Below are 21,803 nucleotides of genomic sequence, written 5' to 3'. Positions count from 1 at the left end.
TTTTTTCCCCAAATATGGCTCTAGCAGCAACCAACCCTTAATGGATGTAACTAATTTCTTCTATCAGTAGCATCCAGCTTCTACTCAGGTTGTGCAACATAATTAGAGTTGCTATCCATGAAAAACTTTTTTGTGCAAGTTGCCCCTCATGAGTGCCACAAAGGTAATTTCCATGCAAATAACAACTGAAGGAGACCACCTTCCGCTCTTAGCATCCTCGAAAACACTACTCTGTGTCTGCTTTTGTGCTATAGTTACTGAATTTTTCTTCCAGAGCAGTTCCAACCGTAGAAGAGCCATATATTTATGACCCGATAAGGCAAAAATGACTTGCAAAACATAAAGTCAGAAAATGTGGAAAGGAGAAAGAGTGACACAATAGATAAATACTTCCATAGCAAAACAGGAAAAGCACAGGAGGGAAATCTACATATCAGAGAGAAACAACCCTCCCCGCCCCCCCAATCTCTGCCCAGCACGCCGGCAAGCTGCATAAGCACACAGGTGAGGGAGCTTTTCCGAGATGAGATGCTGGACCTGGGGTGTGTTGCCATGGAAGTGAGGGGCTCGATTTCTTCAGCTCCTGGGTACCCTCCCTCAGCACTTCTGGCAATGGTGACAGCTTCTTTCCTTTGTTCAGGAACTGCTCTGAAAATGGCTCTGTCTCTTTCCCAGTGCACTGAAAGACTGCATTGTTGAGGCCACCTTGCAACCGAATTACACGAGAGGGAGATTTTTCATTTCCACTCCTAAAATTAGACTCTTGTGTGTGTGCTAGCACAACAGAGAGAGAAACACTTGCTGAAAAGGGCCCACTCAGTGGTGCTCCAAGTTGCCAGTGCCTTTCTAACACATTTGCTGAACCCACAGCACAGGGCAGGCATAGGACACCAGGCACCTACGCTGATGCTGGAAAACTTGCTCGTTAAAACCCTGGTCTCAGGAGGTGGGTGGTTTGTTCTGGAGAGGGTCTCTGAGGCATAAAGGACACATAGCGCTTTCCAAGCAGATGTTGGTGCCAGAGTATTAGAGGAAAAGACAGGTTTCCCAGTAAGACTTGTAGCAAATGTACTTAATTGGCTTTGGATTTACAGCAAACTGCTTGCTTCTTGTCTTTAGCCCTCTCCATAATGCAAACTCCAAACTCAAAACAAGATAGGTGAAAATAGCTTTAAAAATATTAGTTTTTACCTTATGGTTGTATCTGAAAAGTAACTGATGTCTTCAAAGGATAGTATTATTTATAATAAAATCATCAGATATTCTTCACTATCCACTAAGATATTTTCTCCTTGAACAGACTGCATTGCAGACATAGCACATAAACATATTGGCTAGGTCTGGATTAAAAAAAACTTTGTGACCATCAAGAAAAGGACAATGGAATGAGCAGAGAGATCCAAGCAAGGGTTTTGAATTTAGGCTAAAATATCAAATGTCACTGGGAAACGCCTTGAAAACCACTACCGTATCTATGTTTCCCTACCCACCTACCTCCAAATCATCTGAACGGAAAGACCTTCTCTGACCACATTCTGTTAAGTATGAATTTTTCATGCAGATATGGGTCTGTGGGTTTGTACAATAAAACTTTATGATTCTGAAGTATCTGGGAAACACGTCAGGGAGGAGAAGGCTCTAAAATGCATTTTTCTTTCATTTACGATACTGCGGCTTGAAGAACAATACTTCCCTTAAAAGCAGGAATAGAATAAACCTCTAACAAATCTTAGACGGCTAAGCAGATCCAATGTTAATTTTTAAGATAAGGGTTAAAAAAACAATTTGACAATGAGATAAAAATAGATTTAGCAGCTTAATTCCAGTGAAGTAAGTTAATGGTATGCAATGACTGATGGGGGGCACTGCGTGTACACTAGAAGGAACACTGAATAGGCCTGTGTCTTAGCCTGAGTCTGTCTGTAATCAGCTGTCTGCCCAGGACTATACTCCCAGACTCTGTGAACCTTATATGCTTTTTCTAAGGGAGGGGATTGTCCAATCTCATATGTCAGGTTCTAGTCAGATTTGAAAATTAATGCCTTTTTATCCAGAGCAAGCTTGTGTTTATGTGTAAATATACCTGAGATAGAAATGTTGCTTTTAAATTTGATATGAAATTACTTTACAACTACAACTTTACACCATCTCAGGTCTGTAATTTATAAATGCTTACTTATGACATTGTGGGTGACTTTACCTCATTGGATTTGAAAGTTAACAAAATTTCATAGCTAGCAGCTACATTTATTTAAGTGACAACACACAATCTTCATTTAGGGTTCATATTGTATTAAATATGTACACAGTGGAGCTGACAGACCAGTCTGAGCAGTTTTAGCATTACAGGTATATATTATGAGAGGGTAGATGCAATCGTGTGAAATATTTTTAAATGTAATCTGTAAAAAATGTTCATGTTAGTTTATGTGTTCAAGGAAGATAATATCCCAGGTCCAGGTTATCTTTAGTGATCACTTATACCAACTTTCAAAAGAGCATCTTCAAGGTTAATCCTTGTTGTCTCATATGGCAGGATTTCCTTCTTTTTCAAAAGGCTGAATAATGATCCATTATATGTTTATGCCACATTTTCATTATCTATACATCTGTTGATGTACCTTTAAAGTTGCTTCCACATCTTGGCTATGGTTAATAGTGCTGCAATAGACACAGGAGTTTCAATATCTTTTTGAGATCCTGATTGCAGTTCTTCTGGGTGACTATCTGGAAGTGGGATTGCTGGATCAAACGGCAATATTATGGCAAGAGAAATAAGCCAGCCACAGAAGGACAAATACCCCATGATTCCACTTATATATATGAGGTGTCTGACACAGTCAAACTCACAGAAGCCAAGAGCAAAGTGGTGGTCGCCAGGGGCTAGGAGAGGGGCAGGGGGAGATGGGGAGTCACTAATCAGCACGTATAAACTTTCCGTTACGCGAGATGAGTAAGTTCTGGAGATCGGAAGCACGACATCATGCCTGTAGATAACAATACTGTATTAAACGCTTAAAAATCTGTCAAGAGGGTAGACCTCATGTTGTCTTCCTCGCAAAATAAAAACACAAGTAAAAAGGCATTTTCTTTTCAAATAATACCTAGCAAATACTACTGCATTTTCTGACATTAATGAGACTGTTCTGACTTTAAGACACCTTTGAAATATTGCGTTTCCTAACTGGACGTACAGCGTAGCTCAGTGATCCTTGGAGGATGTTGCAAAGGCTGCGGCAGAGCCGAGAGCTCTGTGCTTACTAGGTGCTGATCGGCCGTGGCATCCACATTGCATTTCATCCATGCCTTCTGTGAGCTCCTCTTCCCCACCAGACAGAACCAAACTCAATCTTCACTGCACTTTCCTATCTATTTTCTAAAAAAAAAAAACCCTTCTTTCTGGGACCTGGTAACTTCGCATGGGTATAAGACTGGACCCAATCTTTAATTACACTTAGGCCTATGGAATACAAGAGCTGGGAGGAACCTTGTCATTTACACATCAAGAAATGGAAGCCTTTGCACCTAACCAGAAGGATATCCACAAGCATTTATGACACTCATCCTGTTTATCTTTAAATACGTATTTCTAGAGCAAAGTTGTGACTTTCTGTTCATTATACACAGTTTTATATAAGGAATGAAAGTAAGCATTAAGGACATTTCTTCATCCAGGAAAAGGTTTTATGTAATTAGTCTAAATACTAAACTAACAGCAAAGGACCTTGCTACAGATATCACAAAAGATATCTGATATACTTGGAATTCCAACTGCCAACTATATTCTTATTACTGTTTATCCAAAGACAAGTGGACATATTTTTATAAATTTGGGAGTAAAAAAATAATACCTTCTAATCAAGGCACAGTGAACAAGCTCTTATAATTGGAAATCAAGTGTTCAGATACTGATACTAATTTATGCAAGGATGTCAACTTGTCACATTGAACTGACCTTGCAAATCAGCTCACATCATGCAGTCATAAATCCTTTCTGCAGGGAAATCTCACAATTATTTGTTTTAGTACCAATAAACATCTAAGAATAAATGACATATGTCTTTGTGCTAGTCGGCCCAAGTCTCAGAGTTCCACGAGGATTCACCTGACATGATTCCCACTGCTCTAAGGTCCATTTACTGTTTTCCATCCTCAGATCTCACCTACTGTCCCTGTTCATTTCAGTTGTGTTTATACAATACAAGTAGTTGCAAACTGTGGTTCTATCATATCTCTTAGCTATAAACGAAGGCAATGCTCTCAAATACAGAAATTTAACAGAAATAATGTTTATGAACTGAGATAGATATTCGTTGCATAAGTCCAATAGCATATTTCAAACAACAGATTTTCTTTGCATTAAAGTGCTTTGGACACGTAAAGAGCTGTTTAATTCTAAAACATTGTTTTTCCATTTTATCATCACTGAAATCAGCAAGAATTGGACATGGTATAATTGACAACATTTTTTTCTTTCTGAATAGTACACATGATAATGGTGCTTCTCACATCAATAACATCTTAAGTTCAATAAAACATGGTCTTTCTTAGCCATTTCTTGTGGGGAAAAACAACAACAGCAATCTTCTTAGATAAAAAATAGCAATGCATTTAAAATTATACGCATTTTGGAGAAAATAGTTTAATTTCGAAAGCGGTTTAATCTCTTCTACTCTTAACTACGCAAGCATTTAAATATGCGCACACATATCAAGTATAGTTGAGGACTCTTCTGATTTCCCTGGACTCTTCTCATTTCCCTTTCAAGGCCTCTAACACTCACTTTCACAGAGTTTTAAAAATCAACCTTATAATTATTTTTGTGCCTCTTTTTCAGTAAGACAGCACACATGCACTCATTCAATACTCGGTATGAGTTTCAATTCTCACTCAGAGAAAAACCAAGAAACATTATCTCTTTTTTCCCTCCTTCTTGTCACTTACATTCCCAGTTGCCCGAGAGATGGTATAACCGTATATAAAATAATTACATCTTTTAGATTTCTTGGAACAGAGACGTTAGATGTTGTCCGTTAAGGGTATTAGCACAGTTATACTCTGAATCCAATATAAAAGGGAAAACGGCAAAGAAATTTAAAAAATGAAAAGTGTAGAAGAGCACAGGAAAATACTCTACCAGTAGTATTTTATTTCATAATGCAAACAATCCTTTCTGTCATCATGAGCATTGACATATGCACAGTTTGAGAAGGGTGAGAAATAGACTAATTTCATTTAATCTCGTGATTTCTATCTGGATGGCTGGCCAGTGGAAGAAAGAGAGAGGCATTCCCACATGCAGTACCTGACAGCTCAAATCATCATCAGTGGGCAAAACTAGTTTAAAAGTGAAACGAGATTAAAAAGACCTAAAATATCTTTCCAAAGCCTTTGCATTAATTAAGTCTTTGTAATAATGTTTATATGTCTTCTCCTGAATTATAAACAGTCTTTGTCTTGACATTTAAACTGTTTACTAAGCTGTTTGAGGTTTAATTTTCTCTTAGTCACTTATGAAATAGAAATAGTCACCAGAATGTAGAAAGAACACTAGCGACTAAATGCTGAGAAGACTCCTTTTTATGACATATTAAAAGACATTACCGTTTACCCGGCTGTCAAGGAAACCAAGCTAGAATGAGTAGATTTGTTCAACTCTTCAACAAAACATTTCCCAAGAACCACGACCTCAACCAACATCATTCTCACCAAGGTATCAGCCCGTGGAAAAAGTTTTTACAGTAAAACATATGGCAAGGCGTTAAATCCCAGAAATAGTGCCATTCTACATTCATCGGGGAAAAAAAATTAAGCCCCAAAGTAAAAACTGTCAATTACTGTGATTGCTTTGTTGCACTGAAAGAGTTCAATTACATCACAAAGAATTTTAGAAAGTACTCATTTAATTAAAATATGAACTCTTCAAGCTACCTGCACCTTTCCCTAGCTCATAAAGGAGCACATTTTCCATTTAAATAAGAGTCCGTTCCCTATATTCACCAACAATATGCATGACGGATGTGAGCAGTACCATCAAAGCACTTTCTACTTCTCTTCATTTTCTCTTTCTTCTTCCTTTCAAAATGATTTTACATTCATGTTTTAGACATCTGTGCCCTTTAGTATCACACTTAAGAATCCGGACAGTATGATGGGTAAGGGGTTGATTATGGAAAGTAATCACGCTCTACGTTGATGAATGGCTGTTGACAAAATGATTTCTATCATGTAACTGAGACTTTAAATTCCACATAAAATGCTACAACTCAAATGACACTGACTAGCTATGAGCTTCTGGAAGTCACCCACCTGGGGCAGCATGCGATTTTCCTCCTCCAGCTGTCTTACTCTTGCCTCCAGCTGCCTAACATAGGACAAGGTTGATTCTAAAATTGAAAAGAAAGAACTCACATTATACACACAGGTCTTGTTTGGTACACTGTCAGGATGTTTCTGGCTCCATTTATTCAAATCAGGTAGTGACTACTTAATCTGATATTTAGAAAAAAAGATTTCTCCCCAGAAGAACAATAACAGAAGCCATTAAAACCATAAGCAGTCTGAACAACTGCACAGTGTTAAGGAGAATCAGAGAAATTTACAGGTGGTTAAGACTGCAGGTGTCTGCACACCATGCAGCCTTCAGAACATTAGACACGTTGAAGACAGTTATTCCCTCTTTTCTACTTATTTTGCGTATGTATTTTAAGCTTTCCCACACACAAGACTTCTTGTAACATTCATTATAACAGAGAAATCACAAGGTCTTTTAAAAAAATAGAAAAGAAGAAGATATTTAAAATATCCAGCTCCCTTCATTTTCTCAATAAACTTTTCAAGTCTTAAGAGCAACATTTTGTCTTTCTCACAAATCTATAGATAGTAGGACTATACCTAGAGAACAGCTACAAAGGGGCTAAATAATGTTAGTCTGAATTTTGACTTTGGCCGAGCATGACAGAGACTCAAGCTTTTCCCTTTTTAGGTAAACCAGGGCAGACCTGAAATTTGTTGTTTTCATTTCTTCAACAAGCTCAGGTGTGTGCTGACAGCTCAGAATCAGCATCATGCTCAGTATCTGTTCCACAGCAAAACTCTCGATTTTATAGCTTTACATTATGAAAAAATTCACCCGTGGAGCAAAGTGGAGTTTTCATTTTGAGGACCCATCTGACAGAGTCTCTTCTTCATTAAATCCAAAATAATCAACTGCACAGCATCATACTGCAACATAGTTGCAATTCATTCATTACCGAAGAGCAAACATATTTCAGGTATAGTGAAATGTACATGGCCAAAGAATCCCTGCAGAGCATATTTCCACAGTTAGTGTTAAAGCAGCAGATCATGTGCATGTTCCTCAGCCTCAAAAACACAAAACAGCAAGAGGCAAGGCCAAGAAGATAGTGCATTTCAGAAGGAAACATTTGGAGCCCCTAATAATCTGCAGTTAGGATGGATAGGATGCAAATTAATACCTTGATCTGAAATTCATCATGGAAACTCTTAATTTTTATATGAAAAAATTGGTTATATGAACCCAATTCCATTGTGTGACCGCCAAAGCAACAAGGTAACATTTTATTTTCTTAAAATACATAAGAAACTTCAGTCCTTAATTCACAAATGTAAAAATTAAACTCATCCCTAACCGGTTTACAGCATGCCTGTTTTCACAAATGTTTGCAGAAAGTCCCCATCACTAACATTAATATAACCATCCACTGATCTCACACCAATGGTGATGACTTGCCTTGAGCATTTCTCAACAAGACAGAAACACAAGGTAAAGGAAGCTAAAGACGTTTGCTAGAAATATGCTCTCATTTTTTTAGCTCAGTGAAATGTTAAGTGTTTGCTCTATGGACTCGTCAAAAGGGGAAAAAAAAAAGTATCTGGCATAAATGAATAACCAACTTATTGATTTCATGAATCTGCTTTACTCTAGCAAATAAGTGATTTGCTGATCATCAAAATGTGAATGTAGATTGCCTGATTTACAGTTTTGCAAGCTCCCCTCTCTACTCTAAAAAAACAACCGCTTGATAAGGGTCATTCGAGTGAAAAGTTGCTCAGAAATAGTCTATTTAAACCATAAACAAATAAAATTCTTTTTTCCTTTGTTCACAATTTACACCATATCTTTATTGTCCCTATACTGCATCAACCTTAAGGCTGTGATACTGAAAGCAGCCGAAATGACTCTATACAGAGTGATTCAGGTGACATTTGAAAAATGCCACTGAATGGATTTTAACTCAGTAACTATCTTCAGTCACTTTAATCTATTTCTCTTCTTTAAATCTTTGCAGTTTACATATTTGATGCTTTCATTAAGTTTCTACTTACATTAGGAAAGTCACATCATGTCAGTTCCCAAAAAGGGTAAATTCTTGAATTTGGAAAACATTCCTTAACTCCAATTTTTAATGTCAAGCTACAACAGATGAAGTCCAAATCTCTGTTTCAAAGCATTCACTGCAAATATGGGCAGGGACAGGAAATGATAGGGAAGATTTTTCGACAGGTAACGTAAAAAAACAAATTAGCTCCAAGGTAAAGGCAAAGCTAAGGAAAGTTTTGAGTTCATTTGCTCCACAAATACTGATTGCGTCCCTGACGTGTGTTGGGCACTACGAGGGTTGGAATGAAGAAAAGGCAGTTATTGCAAGTCTTAAGTTTCTCAGAATGCAAATTTCATTTTAGGATTACACATCCATGTGCTATGTTCCAGAAGTCCTGTTGTTCCAAACTCACTCTCTTTTGCAATTATTATTTAACAATGAACAGATACGATGAATGAAAACACTCGTGTGTGTATGTGGGTGGGTGGGGTTTGGGGGACAGGAAGTATAGTTAATCTGCATGAATAAAAGAGAATTCACGCTGTTAGTTGTTTAATTCATCAAGAAACTTTTTATATACTCCTTTTATATGGGAGTGGAGCAGGCAGACTTTTTTCTGGAATATACTGGAAGATCATCACTGGGTCCCCGAGTCCCTGTATGAAGAGCCATTGAGGAAAGCATCCAATCCTTCAATTGTGACATGAGAGAAAAATAAACATTTGTTTTGTTAAACCCTCATGATTTCAAGATTTATTTGTTATTGCATCGTAGGCTAGCCAAGCCCAACTACTAGTATATTACGAATAATGGGACAGAAAATATGTAAACGTTTTAATAAAACATGATAAAGTATAAGAAATTCCGCTTTAAAAAGTACACCGCAATCCACATCCCAGTCCTACTTGATCATTAGAAAAAAAAGATAAAATCTTCTGTGTAAGAAAGAAAAGGAGCCCCTTGTGTGCTGGAATATCTTTGACCATGTCTCCTACAGTCTCTTCCCCAAGCTGCTGCTTCCTTTTCCTTCCTTACACAAGGACCTTCCAGAGTGGTGTCAACTATAAGATACACACTTCCATTACACCCAGGAAGTGTGGAGTACCACTGTGCTCCCAAGAGAAGTACATGACAAAAACTGGTGCTTTATTATAAAGGGATACATACATGCACGTGTATGCACACACACAACTGCATTAGATGCACGTGCATGCGCACACACAAACGCATTAGAATGTACTATCATTTTAACTGATCATTACATTTATACCAGTGGCTGACAGCTGTTAAAACAGATTTCAGAATGTCATTTTGGCTTTCAGAACTCTGAGAATGAGGTTCCAAAAGAAAATCAAGGCTCCTGCAGAAAACAGCCAAATACGAGGCTATACTCTACATCAGGGGGAACGGGGAACCAGGCCTCACAGCAGGAGGTGAGCAGTGGGTGAGCAAGCGAGCATCATCTGTACTTAGCCCTTACAGCCGCTCCCCATGGCTCTCATTACCACCTAAGCTCCGCCTCCTGTCAGATCAGCGGGTGGCATTAGATTCTCATAGGGGCGTGAACCCTACTGTGAACTGCGCATGCGAGGGGTCTAGGTTGTGCACTCCTTATGAGAATCTAATGCCTGATGATCTGAGGCGGAGCTGAGGCAGTGATGCTAGCGCTGGGGAGGGGCTGCAAATACAGATGATCATTAGCAGAGAGGTTTGACTGCACAGAGACCATAATAAATCGCTTGCAGACTCATATCAAAACCCTATCAGTGGGACTTCCCTGGTGGCACAGTGGTTAAGAATGCAGCTGCCAATGCAGGGGACATGGGTTCCAGCCCTGGTCCGGGAAGATCCCATATGCTGCAGAGCAACTAAGCCCATGCACCACAACTACTGAGCCTGCGCTCTAGAGCCCATGAGCCACAACTACTGAGCCTGTGTGCCACAATTACTGAAGCCTGTGTGCCTAGAGACTGTGCCCTGCAACAAGAGAAGCCACTGCAACGAGAAGCCCACGTACCACAAAGAAGAATAGTCCCCGCTCGCCACAACTAGAGAAAGCCCACATGCAGCAACAAAGACCCAATGCAGCCAAAAAATCAATCAATCAATAAATTTATAAACAAAACAAAACAAAACACCCTATCAGTGAGTGCCAAGTGAAAACAAGCTCAGGGCTCCCACTGATTCAGCATTATGGCGAGTTGTATAATTATTTCATTATATATTACAATGTAATAATAATAGAAATAAAGTGCACAATAAATGTAATGCGCTTGAATCATCCCGAAACCATCCCCCCAACCCAGCTCCCGTCTGTGGAAAAATTGTCTTCCATGAAATGGGTCCCTGGTGCCAAAAAGGTTGGGGACCACTGCTCTATGTAGATATACAATATATTAAAGAAGGATCCTATCTTCAAGAAGTATATAACCAGTTGAGGGGCGATAAGGAGGAAAAAAATAAAGCAATAGGTAATATGATATTCAGAGCTAAATCATGTGAAACAGGAGTACAAAAAGATCAATATTGGCTGCAGTTCTTCTGAAGGAGAAACTTGACTAATGGATCAACAGAAGCTTGAGAGACAGAGATGCTGGTAGAGCCACAGGATGGACAAGAATGATCCTCTTGTAAACAGGGAAGAGGGAAGGAATTCACTTGAAGGAAGAGAGAGGGACATACTGGAAGCAGAAGGAGGAAAAGCCAAGTTGCATCCCACATGCAGGGATCTAAAGAAGCCAGTGTCAAATCACAGCCATGCAAACGGTGAGATTTGCTTTTAACTTCCCCCCAAGGGCATTTTACTTCTCTTTCCTGGGAAATCTCTGGACATCTGCACATTAGAAAAGCCAGGTTAAGCAAACAATACCAATGTGAAAATCCAATGACATTCTCAAGAGGTTCTTTGGGTAAATCTTGGGCATGTTTTCAAAGCAGAAACCATTTTCTCCATGTATCTCACTTTTCTCTGAACCTACACGTAGAAGTTCACAGGACCTCTTGTAACAAAACAAGTATGAGAAACAGTCATAAGAATTCCACTAACACACATCTAATTGATTCCAATTTGAGAACTGGAATGGACCTAAGAGATTCCCTAATCCAACCTGTCCCCCATCCTGACTCACTTGGCAGATAAGAGAATAAAGCCCAGAAGGTAGTGAACTTGGCCTCTAACACTGGGGATTAGTTACACATATACATTCAAAAGATTCTGTTTCATTCCTGGGACATCACAGGGATTCCCATCCTGGATCTTCTAATCACTAAGATGTCAAGCTTCTCACGTAGACAGTTAAATTCTAACTGCTCCTTTTTTCTTCCTGATTGTAGATATTCTGGATGGACTTTTACCTTTAAAATAACTTGATATTCTCCTTGGACAATATCCTGGACTTGATTTCACTTCGATTTACCTGAAATGCATTCAATCATATAAAGTAGCTCGACTTTCTTCTCTGCTAGTTTGAAAATACTCTGGTTGAAATATTAAACCCTCTAATTTCCCCCTTGATTTCTAAAGCAGTGTTTCTCTCCCTGGGGGAATCCCGTCCTTGACATCAGCCAAGGATTACTCTGACTATCGTACATGACAGGTTTACTGCTGATATTTGCAACTGTCTAAGGTTGGTCAAACTTCTGAGTAGTTTTGATTAGATGAAGTGCTGTCTGGTCTTCAAAATTTCAGGGCGAAAAATAAAACCTGGTAATGGTCCATTCTAAAACAAATTACAGCATTTGGAAGAATATAAAGGAGGACAGTCATCTGGAAGACTGTAGCTGCTGTGGGTTCATAGATGTTAGCTTTTCGGTGACTGAGTTAGTCTCCCTCGGCCAGAGGGAGTCCAACAGTCACATGATTTCAAATCTGGAGGCAAATCTCTTTAATAAGCCCCAACCTCTAAAGACAGTGCTTGAATTAGTTCCAAATTAATCCCACCATCCACAGGCTTTTACACATTCCGAAGGAAATGACTTCAGAACTATATATTTAAAAAATTATTACTGTTCTAAAAGTGTTTCTCTTTCTTCCTCAGGCAAGCAAAGTTCAGCCTCCTACTTAGAATTCGTATGAGCTCCAGAAGTATAAGTGATTACAGTTCTCACTATAATTTGATGCTTTACTTATTAAAAAAAAAAATCTTGTTGGCATCAGCAGTTTCGGATTTGCCTGGATATTTAACTCGGGCTGCTTTATTGGCAGAGGTAGAATTTTTAAATTTTTAATGGGAGCTTTAATTGTCCTAAGTAGGTAAAAAAATGATGTCAGGTCTTGCTCTGGTCCATCATCTATGAAGCTAATTCTACTCTTGTCAGACCCTTCTCTCTGTGGCAATCTGAAAGAAACAGGAGATAGTTATTTTCTACCCGGTCCTCCCATGTAGAGACCTGTTCACTGTTATTCACTGGCCCCAACTTAGCTCTGGGTCTCTGCCCACACCTTCCCCTACCAAATAATCATTCCCAGCCCAGTCCATACTCCTTATTTCTCTATGCATGTTACGAAAAACCGCCTTCTAATAATTAGAATATCCAAAGATGAGAATATACTGCTTCAGATGATAACGTGATTCGTGTTCTTGGAAATGCTTGGAGAGCGCTCAATGAGGTGCTGCAAAGACTTCTATCTGTGTGTGCTGCTGGGCTAGTCCCTTTACCTCTGAAGATCAATAATTCTACAGTTTTAAATTCTGCTCCCTCCATAAATCTCGTTCATTTTCCTTCTTATCATTTGCCAAGAAATCATGTATTAGAGTGCCTTGTGGTGTTCCTTTACCTAGTTGTATGTTATTTACTTTCATGTTTTCATTTTTTGCCCAAATATGCTACTTGCAAATATTCCCTTAAACCCTACCCAGTGACTGTTGGTGTTTCCTGTAGGGATTTAATACATATTTATTGACTTCCTGTAATATCAAGACTTGGTCTTCACCCAATACTGATTATCTGCTGTGTGGCAGACACTGTTCTAGATGACGGAGATACAGCACCAAGCAAAAGTGATAAGCTCTGTGCATTCACAGAGTGCACGTTCCAGAGAGGAAGACCGACAGTGGAGAGCAAATACTCTCCCCTTTGTGGAGGCAACATGCGCAATAAAGGCAACGAAACAGAGAACTAGCAGAGTTGAGCGGAAGTACAGCTACAGTAGGGAGCGTGGCCTAGAAGAGCTCTCTGGGGACTACAGCCTGCAAATGAGCCAACTATGCAAAGAGCTTGGAGAAGAGAGTTCTAGGCATCAGGAAAGGGGGGTGCACAGGCCCTGGCTGGGAAGACTCCTCTGCTGGAATCCAGCTGTGAAGGGGGAAGGGACAGCAGCTTGAAACCGGGATCCGTCTTGTCCCCTTCCTCCACTACTTAAATTTTTAAAAACCTTGTGCTCCCTTTGGCTGTTTACACTTAAACCTAGACTTGAACCCTTTGACTATTAGGTTTTCTTTGTGACAAAAACCTTAGCATTACATTTGGTTCCACCCTCTCACACGCCCCACTTCCCATCCATTGGGAAATTCTGTTGACCCTGCCGCCAAGATATCCTAAAAATCCAACCTCCCACTAGTCTCCTAACAGGTGTCCTCACTTCTATCTTTGCCTCCTCTCCCAGGTCTACTATCATTCAAAGTCTATTTCAACCCCACGGCAGCCAGGGTTTTCCTTCTAAAATGCTAAGTCTGATCACATCGTTCTCCAGAACCACGCAGGAGCTCACCATTTTGCTCCATATAAAAGTCAAGGTCCTTAAAAAGGCCAGCAGGGCCCCATGTAATCTGGGGACCTGGTGCCTTTCTGACTTCATGACGTCACACCTCTGCTCCAGCCACAAGGCCTCCTTTCTGCTCCTGGACACCCCAGGCATACACTAGCTTTAGTCGTCCACACTCTCTGGACTGCTCTTCCCCCAGGGAGCTGCTTGGCCAATTTCCTCACTCTTACAAGTCTTTGTTCAGATCTCAGCTTCTCAGTGAGACTTACCAAGTCCTCTTCGTTTAATCCTGTAAACTACCCCCACCTGCACCCCACATTCTCCTGATCTCCTTTGGCCTGTTGTACTTCTTTATTTTTCTTCAAAATACTTTATCACTTTCTATCATATAAGTTAGCTTGTTCATATGTTATGTTTATTGTATAAGCCCTGTCTCTCTCCATCAGAATGTGAACTCCACAAGGCAGGGATCTTTGTCTGTTGTGTTGAGTGATGTACTCCAAGCGCCTAGAATAGTGTCTGCACATTAAAAAGTTATTGAATGAGTCAATCAACCCATTACACAGATAGTGCCCTGAAAAGAAATTATTTCATAGTACAGGTCTACAATTGTCAATCACTCCAGGTAAGACTGGGTTTGTATCTGAATGGAGCCTAATATCAATTCTGTTGTGCCACTGAACACGAAGAACATTCTAGAGAACATTAAACTTTGGATGGAAACATTGGGGAGGTTCTCAAATTATGTCAGATCTAATCACTGGTGGGTAATTTCAATAAAAAAATCTGGGGACTTCCCTGGTGGTCCAGTGGTTAAGAATCCACCTTCCAATGCAGGGGACGTGGGTTCGATCCCTGGTCGGGGAGCTAAGATCCCACATGCCGCAGGGCAACTAAGCCTGCACACCGCAATGAAAGATCCCACATGCTGCAATGAAGATCCTGTGTGCCACAACTAAGATCCGACGTAACCAAATAAAAAGAAAAAATAAATGAATAAATAAAATCTGAAATGTGTTTTCACCAGGCTCAAAAAAAATGTCTTAATGGGGGGGGTGGCACATGGTGGCGGGGAAGGCGAGGAGGAAAGAGAAGGGAGAGTACAAAGAGGGATAAAGAGAAAGAGACAGACATAAAAAGTTACGGGAAATGTGCAAAACATGAACCATTTCTGCCAGTAACATCTTGGAATACAATATAAATGCCTTCATCTGGACATCTGCTTAAGTTGATAAGGTTCCCCCTTTGGTTAGAAATACCACTGGAAGGAATTTAAACTTCACCTGGACATTCTCCTTCCAGACACTCCCTGCGAGGGAGGGGTGTACCGAGGGGGAGGGCACAGGAGCGAGCATAGCTGTGGGGCACAGGGCAGGTGCCAGCTGGGCCCTGAGTGAGGGTCTCTGAGCTGTGAGAGAGCAGCCTGAGGAGGCCGGAGAGCAGCGGTCCATTCAAAACAGGTTATGTTTCTCCGTGAAGAGAAAAACCTGTCATTTCAAAGGAAAAGGAAACAGAGCAATGTGCTGTCCCATTTATTATAATGAAAGCTGGAAATACTGTATCCTTTTCCAAGAATGCTTTGACAAAAAAATCACGAGTGTGATCCCTCTAGTGCCATGAAAGTGGTATGTTCTTGGAAACAGTCCAGATTGTTTTCACTTATTATTTTCTGTAAAAGAGTAAATATAATAGTTAAATGGATATTGAAATCCAATGATTTGCACATAAACCAATTTAGAAAACAGAAAAGAAAATCAGGGTCTATGTCCTAACTTTGTTCCAGAAAATAATTACCAAAAATTTTTCAAGTTTCTCCTCTTTCCAAATGAGAGTGTTTTTAAAATGGGAGAGAATCGCATTTTGTTGCCTATTTGCTATCATCCACCTGTACCTCTTCCTGGGAACTGGCACCTGGGTGTTTCAGCTTCCATTTCTCTCTAGAAGCTAGAGGCTCCACGTGGCAAGGCCTTGCCTTATAGTTACTTTCCGAGCTGTCCTATGATTCGCATTAGCGCTATGTGCTAGAAGGTGTCCTGTGAATTTCTGATGAACGAATGTCCTCATCGTTCGGTTCCCAACTGCTCTGGCAGCTAACCCAAGTTTGTTGCTCCCCGAACAGCTTCAAGCAGTTAACTCAAAATGCAGTCAGATTTCCACCAAAAAATCACACAATAGCAAGCCATCGAAACTGAAGTCTGGCTTACAGTCTGGCTTTGTGTGCCCTAAAATTCCCTTCACTTTGACTTTTCCCTTTGAAAGCATCAGCTCTATGAAGGAGACACTAGGTAAGTAGCACTGAACTGGCCTAAAGGACTGGAGACTCTATGGAAAATATTTGAAACTCTGAAGAGCTGTTTAGCATGAGTACCATTTTAACAGCTATTCAGGGTTAAAATGTGTCTTACTTTCCATTGTTATGTTGCTGCTGCTGCTGCTGTCATTTCCCAGAGAAAATGCTGCCTTTTCCCAATGCCAGAGGATAAAAATTGATGTCATTTTAAGAAATGTAACAATTTCCTTCACTGAATACAGCCCCCTTGTAAGTGCATCTTGTCAGCATTGTCAATGAACGAACAAGGAAGCAAATCTATAAGAAAACAAATTTTCAAAAGACAGTAAGTCTATAAAAATTTTATTTTCTCTTAGGATAATTATTTTGACTTTTTATGTATATTTAGATTTTTTAGAAGCCTGTGCACAGTTGTTTTTTTACTGTCATACATTGCAGCAAAATAAAAATATTTTTTATCATATTGTACAGCAAAGCGTCATTAATCTGGATTCTATCAATTGGGAATTCATAAAAATGTTGTTCAATTCAGCTTATATATACTCTCTGCAGTGGCTATGAAACAATAGCTGGCCAAACAAACTCATAGTGTAGCAATTAAGGAATAGTTGCCTTACACAAGAAAAGCAAAGTTTTCACAATGTTTTAGCATTATCTATCTGTACACAAAGTGATATGGACAGATAATGGATGAATGCAGTTAGTTAATGGATAAATGTCGTTAGTTTAGATAAACAAAATTGGAAAGACCACATACTGTGGAACTTCTTTTGTTGTTAGCTATTTTAGCATGTATTAACAAGCCCTTTGTAATCACTTAACATACATTCATTGAGCACTTACTATGTGTTAGACACTCTTTCATGTGCTATAGACAGTCCACTGAAAACAAACAAAAAGGGCTCCTCTGCTCATGGAACACTCTAATACGGAAGACAGACAAGACAGACAGACATGCAGACACACACATAAATAAGCACACTGCTCCCCTGTACACCCTCCACCACTTTAGCTTAGATCGAGATCATCTGAGAAGATCTGAGGCATTCAACTTGACACTTGAATGCAAAGATTCTGGGAATGAACTCTCCAAACAGCAAGAACAGAATTTGCAAAGTCCCCAACATGGGAATGAGCCACAGGCACTCAAAGAAAAGAAAGAAGACTGAAGTGGCCAGAAAGAAGTGAGGAAAGTGAGGGGAGATGAAGTTGGAGCAGCAGAGACAAGACCCACGGTGTCAGCAAGCCCGTGTAAGGACCTGGGATTTTGTACTGTTTGGAGTGGGGAGCGATTTGGGGAAAAGAGGGATTGGTACATTCCACTGGCACCATCCGATGTATACTTTAAAAGGATCGTCTTGGCTGCTCTGTGAAAGACAGAGGAAAAACAGGATGAGAGTGAAGTTTGGGGGATGATTGAGGGGACCTCTGTAGGAGGTGGGCTGAGAGGTGACTGTGGGTTGTGAAGGAGCCATAGCCGTGGTGCACAGAGAAGTGGTCACATTCAACAAGCCTCCTGGGGAAAGAGACTAAGGACAAAGCATAGCTATGGAGCAAATGTGAGGTCTTACGAAGAAAAGGAACCGAAGGTAATGGCTACCTTTCCGGCAAGGGCAACCAGGGGATGGGGAGATGGCTTGGAGGTGGAGAGAAGTGGGGTTTGAAATCAAGAATTCTATTTTGTTCACATTAGGCTTAATATTTCTACTGGACATCTAAGGCAAGATCCAGAGGAGGCAGTTAAATATATGACTCTGCAGCTCCGAGAAGGGATATGGGGTAGTTTAAATGTGGAAGTCCCCAGTAGAGAGCTGCTGTCAAAAGCCTGCGGTTTGGAGAAGGGTCTGAATAGAGAAGCCTGGTGGAGGGGAAGAGCCACAGGGCAGGTGCACAGCCACAACCCCCGCCTCCCCAGCCCCGAGCCTCAGAAAGCTAAGCAAGCAGCCGGCTGCCTTTGTAGACACGACCACAGAGCTTGTGTATCTTCTGCTCAGGTACCTTTTAATTAGATCTCTCTCTCTCTCTCCTTTACTCTCACTGTGTTTCATTCCCAAATCCAATCCTCCCACTTCGCTTTCCTCCTGCTGCCTCCCTTTCAGCATGCCTCTCTTTCTCCTCCTCTTGGGGCCCCCTTGCCCTCCCACAGTAATTTTGGAAGGAGTAAAGTAAAGCACAGTGGCTAAGTGCTAGCTCTGTGGGTTTCAGTTTTCACGCAAATACGCACATAGAAATGGATGATCTTTAAGACCCACAATTCCTGGGTTACGATTATCATGTGTTTTACCATAATCCATATTAGTGGCTTAACCGCTAAAGGCAGCTAAGATAAAGGTTTCTAACAGTATATGTAAGTTATGTTGCTGTTCTTTCATTTATTCATTAAACAAACATTTATAGACTATCTACCATGCACAAAGCCTTGGAGAAGCAGAGAATATTTAAGATGATGTTGTTAATGTTCTGAGAAGGGGAATAAAAGCACACTCATGTGACAGATGTATACCAGTTCTGATTAGGGCAGTTAAACATGTTTTAAGTGAAGCTTTTAAACATTTAAAAATTCTATTCTTTAAGAACACCTACCCTTACAGATTTCTTTCCTCAACTGTGTACTTAAAAACTCCTTCCATGAAAGAAAGTTACAAGGCTAAGGAAAAAAAGACATCTCAATACAACAGAATATTACTTGATGACATTGTTGAGAACAAATTACTGAATGTTTGCAAAAACAAGGAGCCAGAAAACTATAAAAGCACTACTTAATCTCAGCATTTTATTTGACAATGGTATTCTAAACTTAAGATATCAAGCTTTTTTTTCCCACCACTGGAAAAATTGTAATGGGAAATAAATCTCAAAAGTCCTATTAAATACAGCCAACACAGGGCACCCTGGATGTGTTCACATTGGTTTTCACGCCCTTTGATTTTAGAGACACTTGACCGTAGTGCAGGAGGGAGGGCAAGTTCTGGCCAGGAAAACTCCTGCTGACCTCAAAGTTCCCTTGGGCTCTTCTCCATTCCCAAGGATTCGATCATTTTGTCTTCACTAAACAGTTATTAGGCAACAACAGACTAATCAATGTGGTCAAGCAAGTATGTCAGATGACACACATAATGGCTAATAACTTTAATTTGACTTAGCATGTATCAAGCACTTCGCTAAAAAGGCATAGGCATTTTTTCACGTGCACTAATGCATTTGATCCTCACTGCCAAACTAAGAAGCAGGTATTATTATTCCCATCTTAGAGATGAAAGATGGAGGCTTAGAGGTGTTGAGTAACTCCTCAAAGTAACAAAGCTAGTAGAGTGCAATTCTGGACCTCAAAGCCCACTCCTCACTACTGGAGAACACAGACCCTGTGAAGAGGCAGAGGCAAGGCCAAATTAAACAATGGCCAAGGAGGGTGAGCAGCACCGATAGTCTGATTGATTTAAAGTCTCTCCCTCATCATTACACTTGAACGCTACACCATCACTCGATGAACGCATCTGTTGAAAGAAAACTCTGTTTTCCCTGAGATACAAAACAAATACATCACCCCTTCAATTCATACGGTTGTTCCTTCAGGTCAACAAGAGTCAGCCAAAGTGAAGGCAGCAAGTTTCACGGTCAACAACCACCAAACCATCCCCAGCTAAGTACCTGGATCTGCAAAGTCATTAGTGGGCTTCATAAATATAGATGCCATTCACAATGCAATCGTTGGACAATTTCACAAACTTCTTACAATTCAGAAACCTGCAGGGTTAGAAGAAACTACTGGACAAAGGCAAAGAGCAGATTCTTCTGGCTAATGTCTAACCTGAGCTGTTTTCAAAGCAGCGGCTTTCCTGGATTCTCTTCTGAACAGCTGGGGAACCCAATGAAAGGTTCACTCTGCTTAATTTAATGTCACGGCTACCAATGCTGTTTAACCTTCTTCCTGGTGATAATAAAAGAGAATCTGATGTATTGTATATCACTTAACAGAAGCACCCAGGGAACATTAAGGTAGAATAAAACAACAGGCCCACAGCCCAGGTAAATCCAAATCCATGGAAAATGACAGACACCTCTTACATCTACAAATGTATATATCTTTCCATAATGCCCATTTTAATGAACTGACTTATAAAGAGATTAGTCTAAATAGCAACTCACTCGAAATTTATTTTCCTGTTGCTGTCTGTGCAGGGGTAACTGAGAGAGAATTCAGTCTATCATCAAGAGACACCACTTATCCTATCCCTGCTATCAAGCTAAGAATCTAGCTCCTAATATACATGGAGAAAAATGAATTACTCAGAAGAAGTGCACATAATTCTGAAGACAGTGCTCAATTCTGTGTAAATAAATTCCAATCAGCTTTATTTTTTTAGCGGCCTAGAAAAAATACTTGCTTTGTAATCACCACGATCACTAGGTATTTGATACATACGCAAGGAGAAAAAATTTTTAGAAGTTTAGTCAAGTCTCCCACATCAGAGCAGACAAGCTTCTAGCCCAGGAAGGAAATACCAAATGGAACCGTCTCATACCCACAGAATCAGGATACCTTTTACCACCATCTGCTCACTCAGATCTAAACAGCAAGCAGATGGTACAGTAGTTTGAAAGTTAACTTCAACAGGGCATCTCCCTGGAGCTCTAACCAGAATCCTTGACAGTGGAAGGATTCGGCCTCAGCTTTTTACACTTTCAGAAGCTAAGGTCTGTCTTCCCTTCAGTTCTCAGCACCTGGGCTCTACACTCACTGTCCAGTCACTTTGTGTGTGGGGTCCAGTGACCTCCCTAACCACTCTCCAGGACATTCCACAGGGTCCTGGTCTCTGGTACTTGAGTCTTCTGCATGCTTATTGTTTCTTTTATCATGTTGTCTTTTCCACATATTTTATTCCACTTTTATCAGCACCTGAAAATATGCAATCTTTGTTTACTTCAAAAACAACCTTTGTCAAGAGTTCATTTGGTCTTTTAAAAACTTGTCTGGCTCTTAAAAGTTACCCTTAAATAAAAGGTTTTTAACTTGTTTAAAAAGCTCTTAATTTAGGCTACTGGTTTATATATTTTTATGCAATGATTTTTACAGTAAAATGGAGCATGTTGGATCCAAAGTCTTAGGATATTCTTTCCTGGACAAAGGATTGTGGTCTAGGGGTTAGAAGACTCTGCCTGGCTCTGCCCAACCTGCAGGACTCTTGAGAAGCTGCACACTTTGAATGCTTTTAATCTGCTCTGACAATCAAGACTCTAATCCCAGGACCTGCACCCAGACTTAAGCCACAAATCCAATGTCAGGCTGGGGACTGGAGCACGGCACCTTGAAGGAAAGCAGAGGCCAGGAAGGAAGGCAAGCAGTAGACCTTTCAAGGACATTTCTTAGGAACAAAGCTCAGGCAAGGAGATGACTGGGATTGCCCTGTGCCTGATTTCCAGGACCAGGCCTCTTTCCTGTTCACTGGCTTCCGCTAAATTTAGC

The 21,803-nt window shown here is 40.2% G+C and overlaps 1 protein-coding gene across 2 annotated transcripts in view; it reads right to left on the bottom strand.

Annotated features, from left to right (window-relative positions):
• Positions 1-21,803, bottom strand: part of CCDC85A (coiled-coil domain containing 85A) — a gene marked incomplete at its 5' end in the record, with an annotated part of 203,018 nt that overhangs the window by 42,141 nt on the left and 139,074 nt on the right. For both annotated transcript variants that reach the window (XM_082671839.1, XM_082671840.1), the window contains one exon: positions 6,310-6,386. In XM_082671839.1, the coding sequence (XP_082527965.1) occupies positions 6,310-6,386 (77 nt within the window). The remainder of the gene's footprint in view (positions 1-6,309; positions 6,387-21,803) is intronic.

This window comes from Grampus griseus, assembly GCF_964374135.1.
Source record: "Grampus griseus genome assembly, chromosome: 15".
Classification (NCBI taxonomy): domain Eukaryota; kingdom Metazoa; phylum Chordata; class Mammalia; order Artiodactyla; family Delphinidae; genus Grampus; species Grampus griseus.
This window is presented reverse-complemented; position numbering and strand designations above follow the sequence as displayed.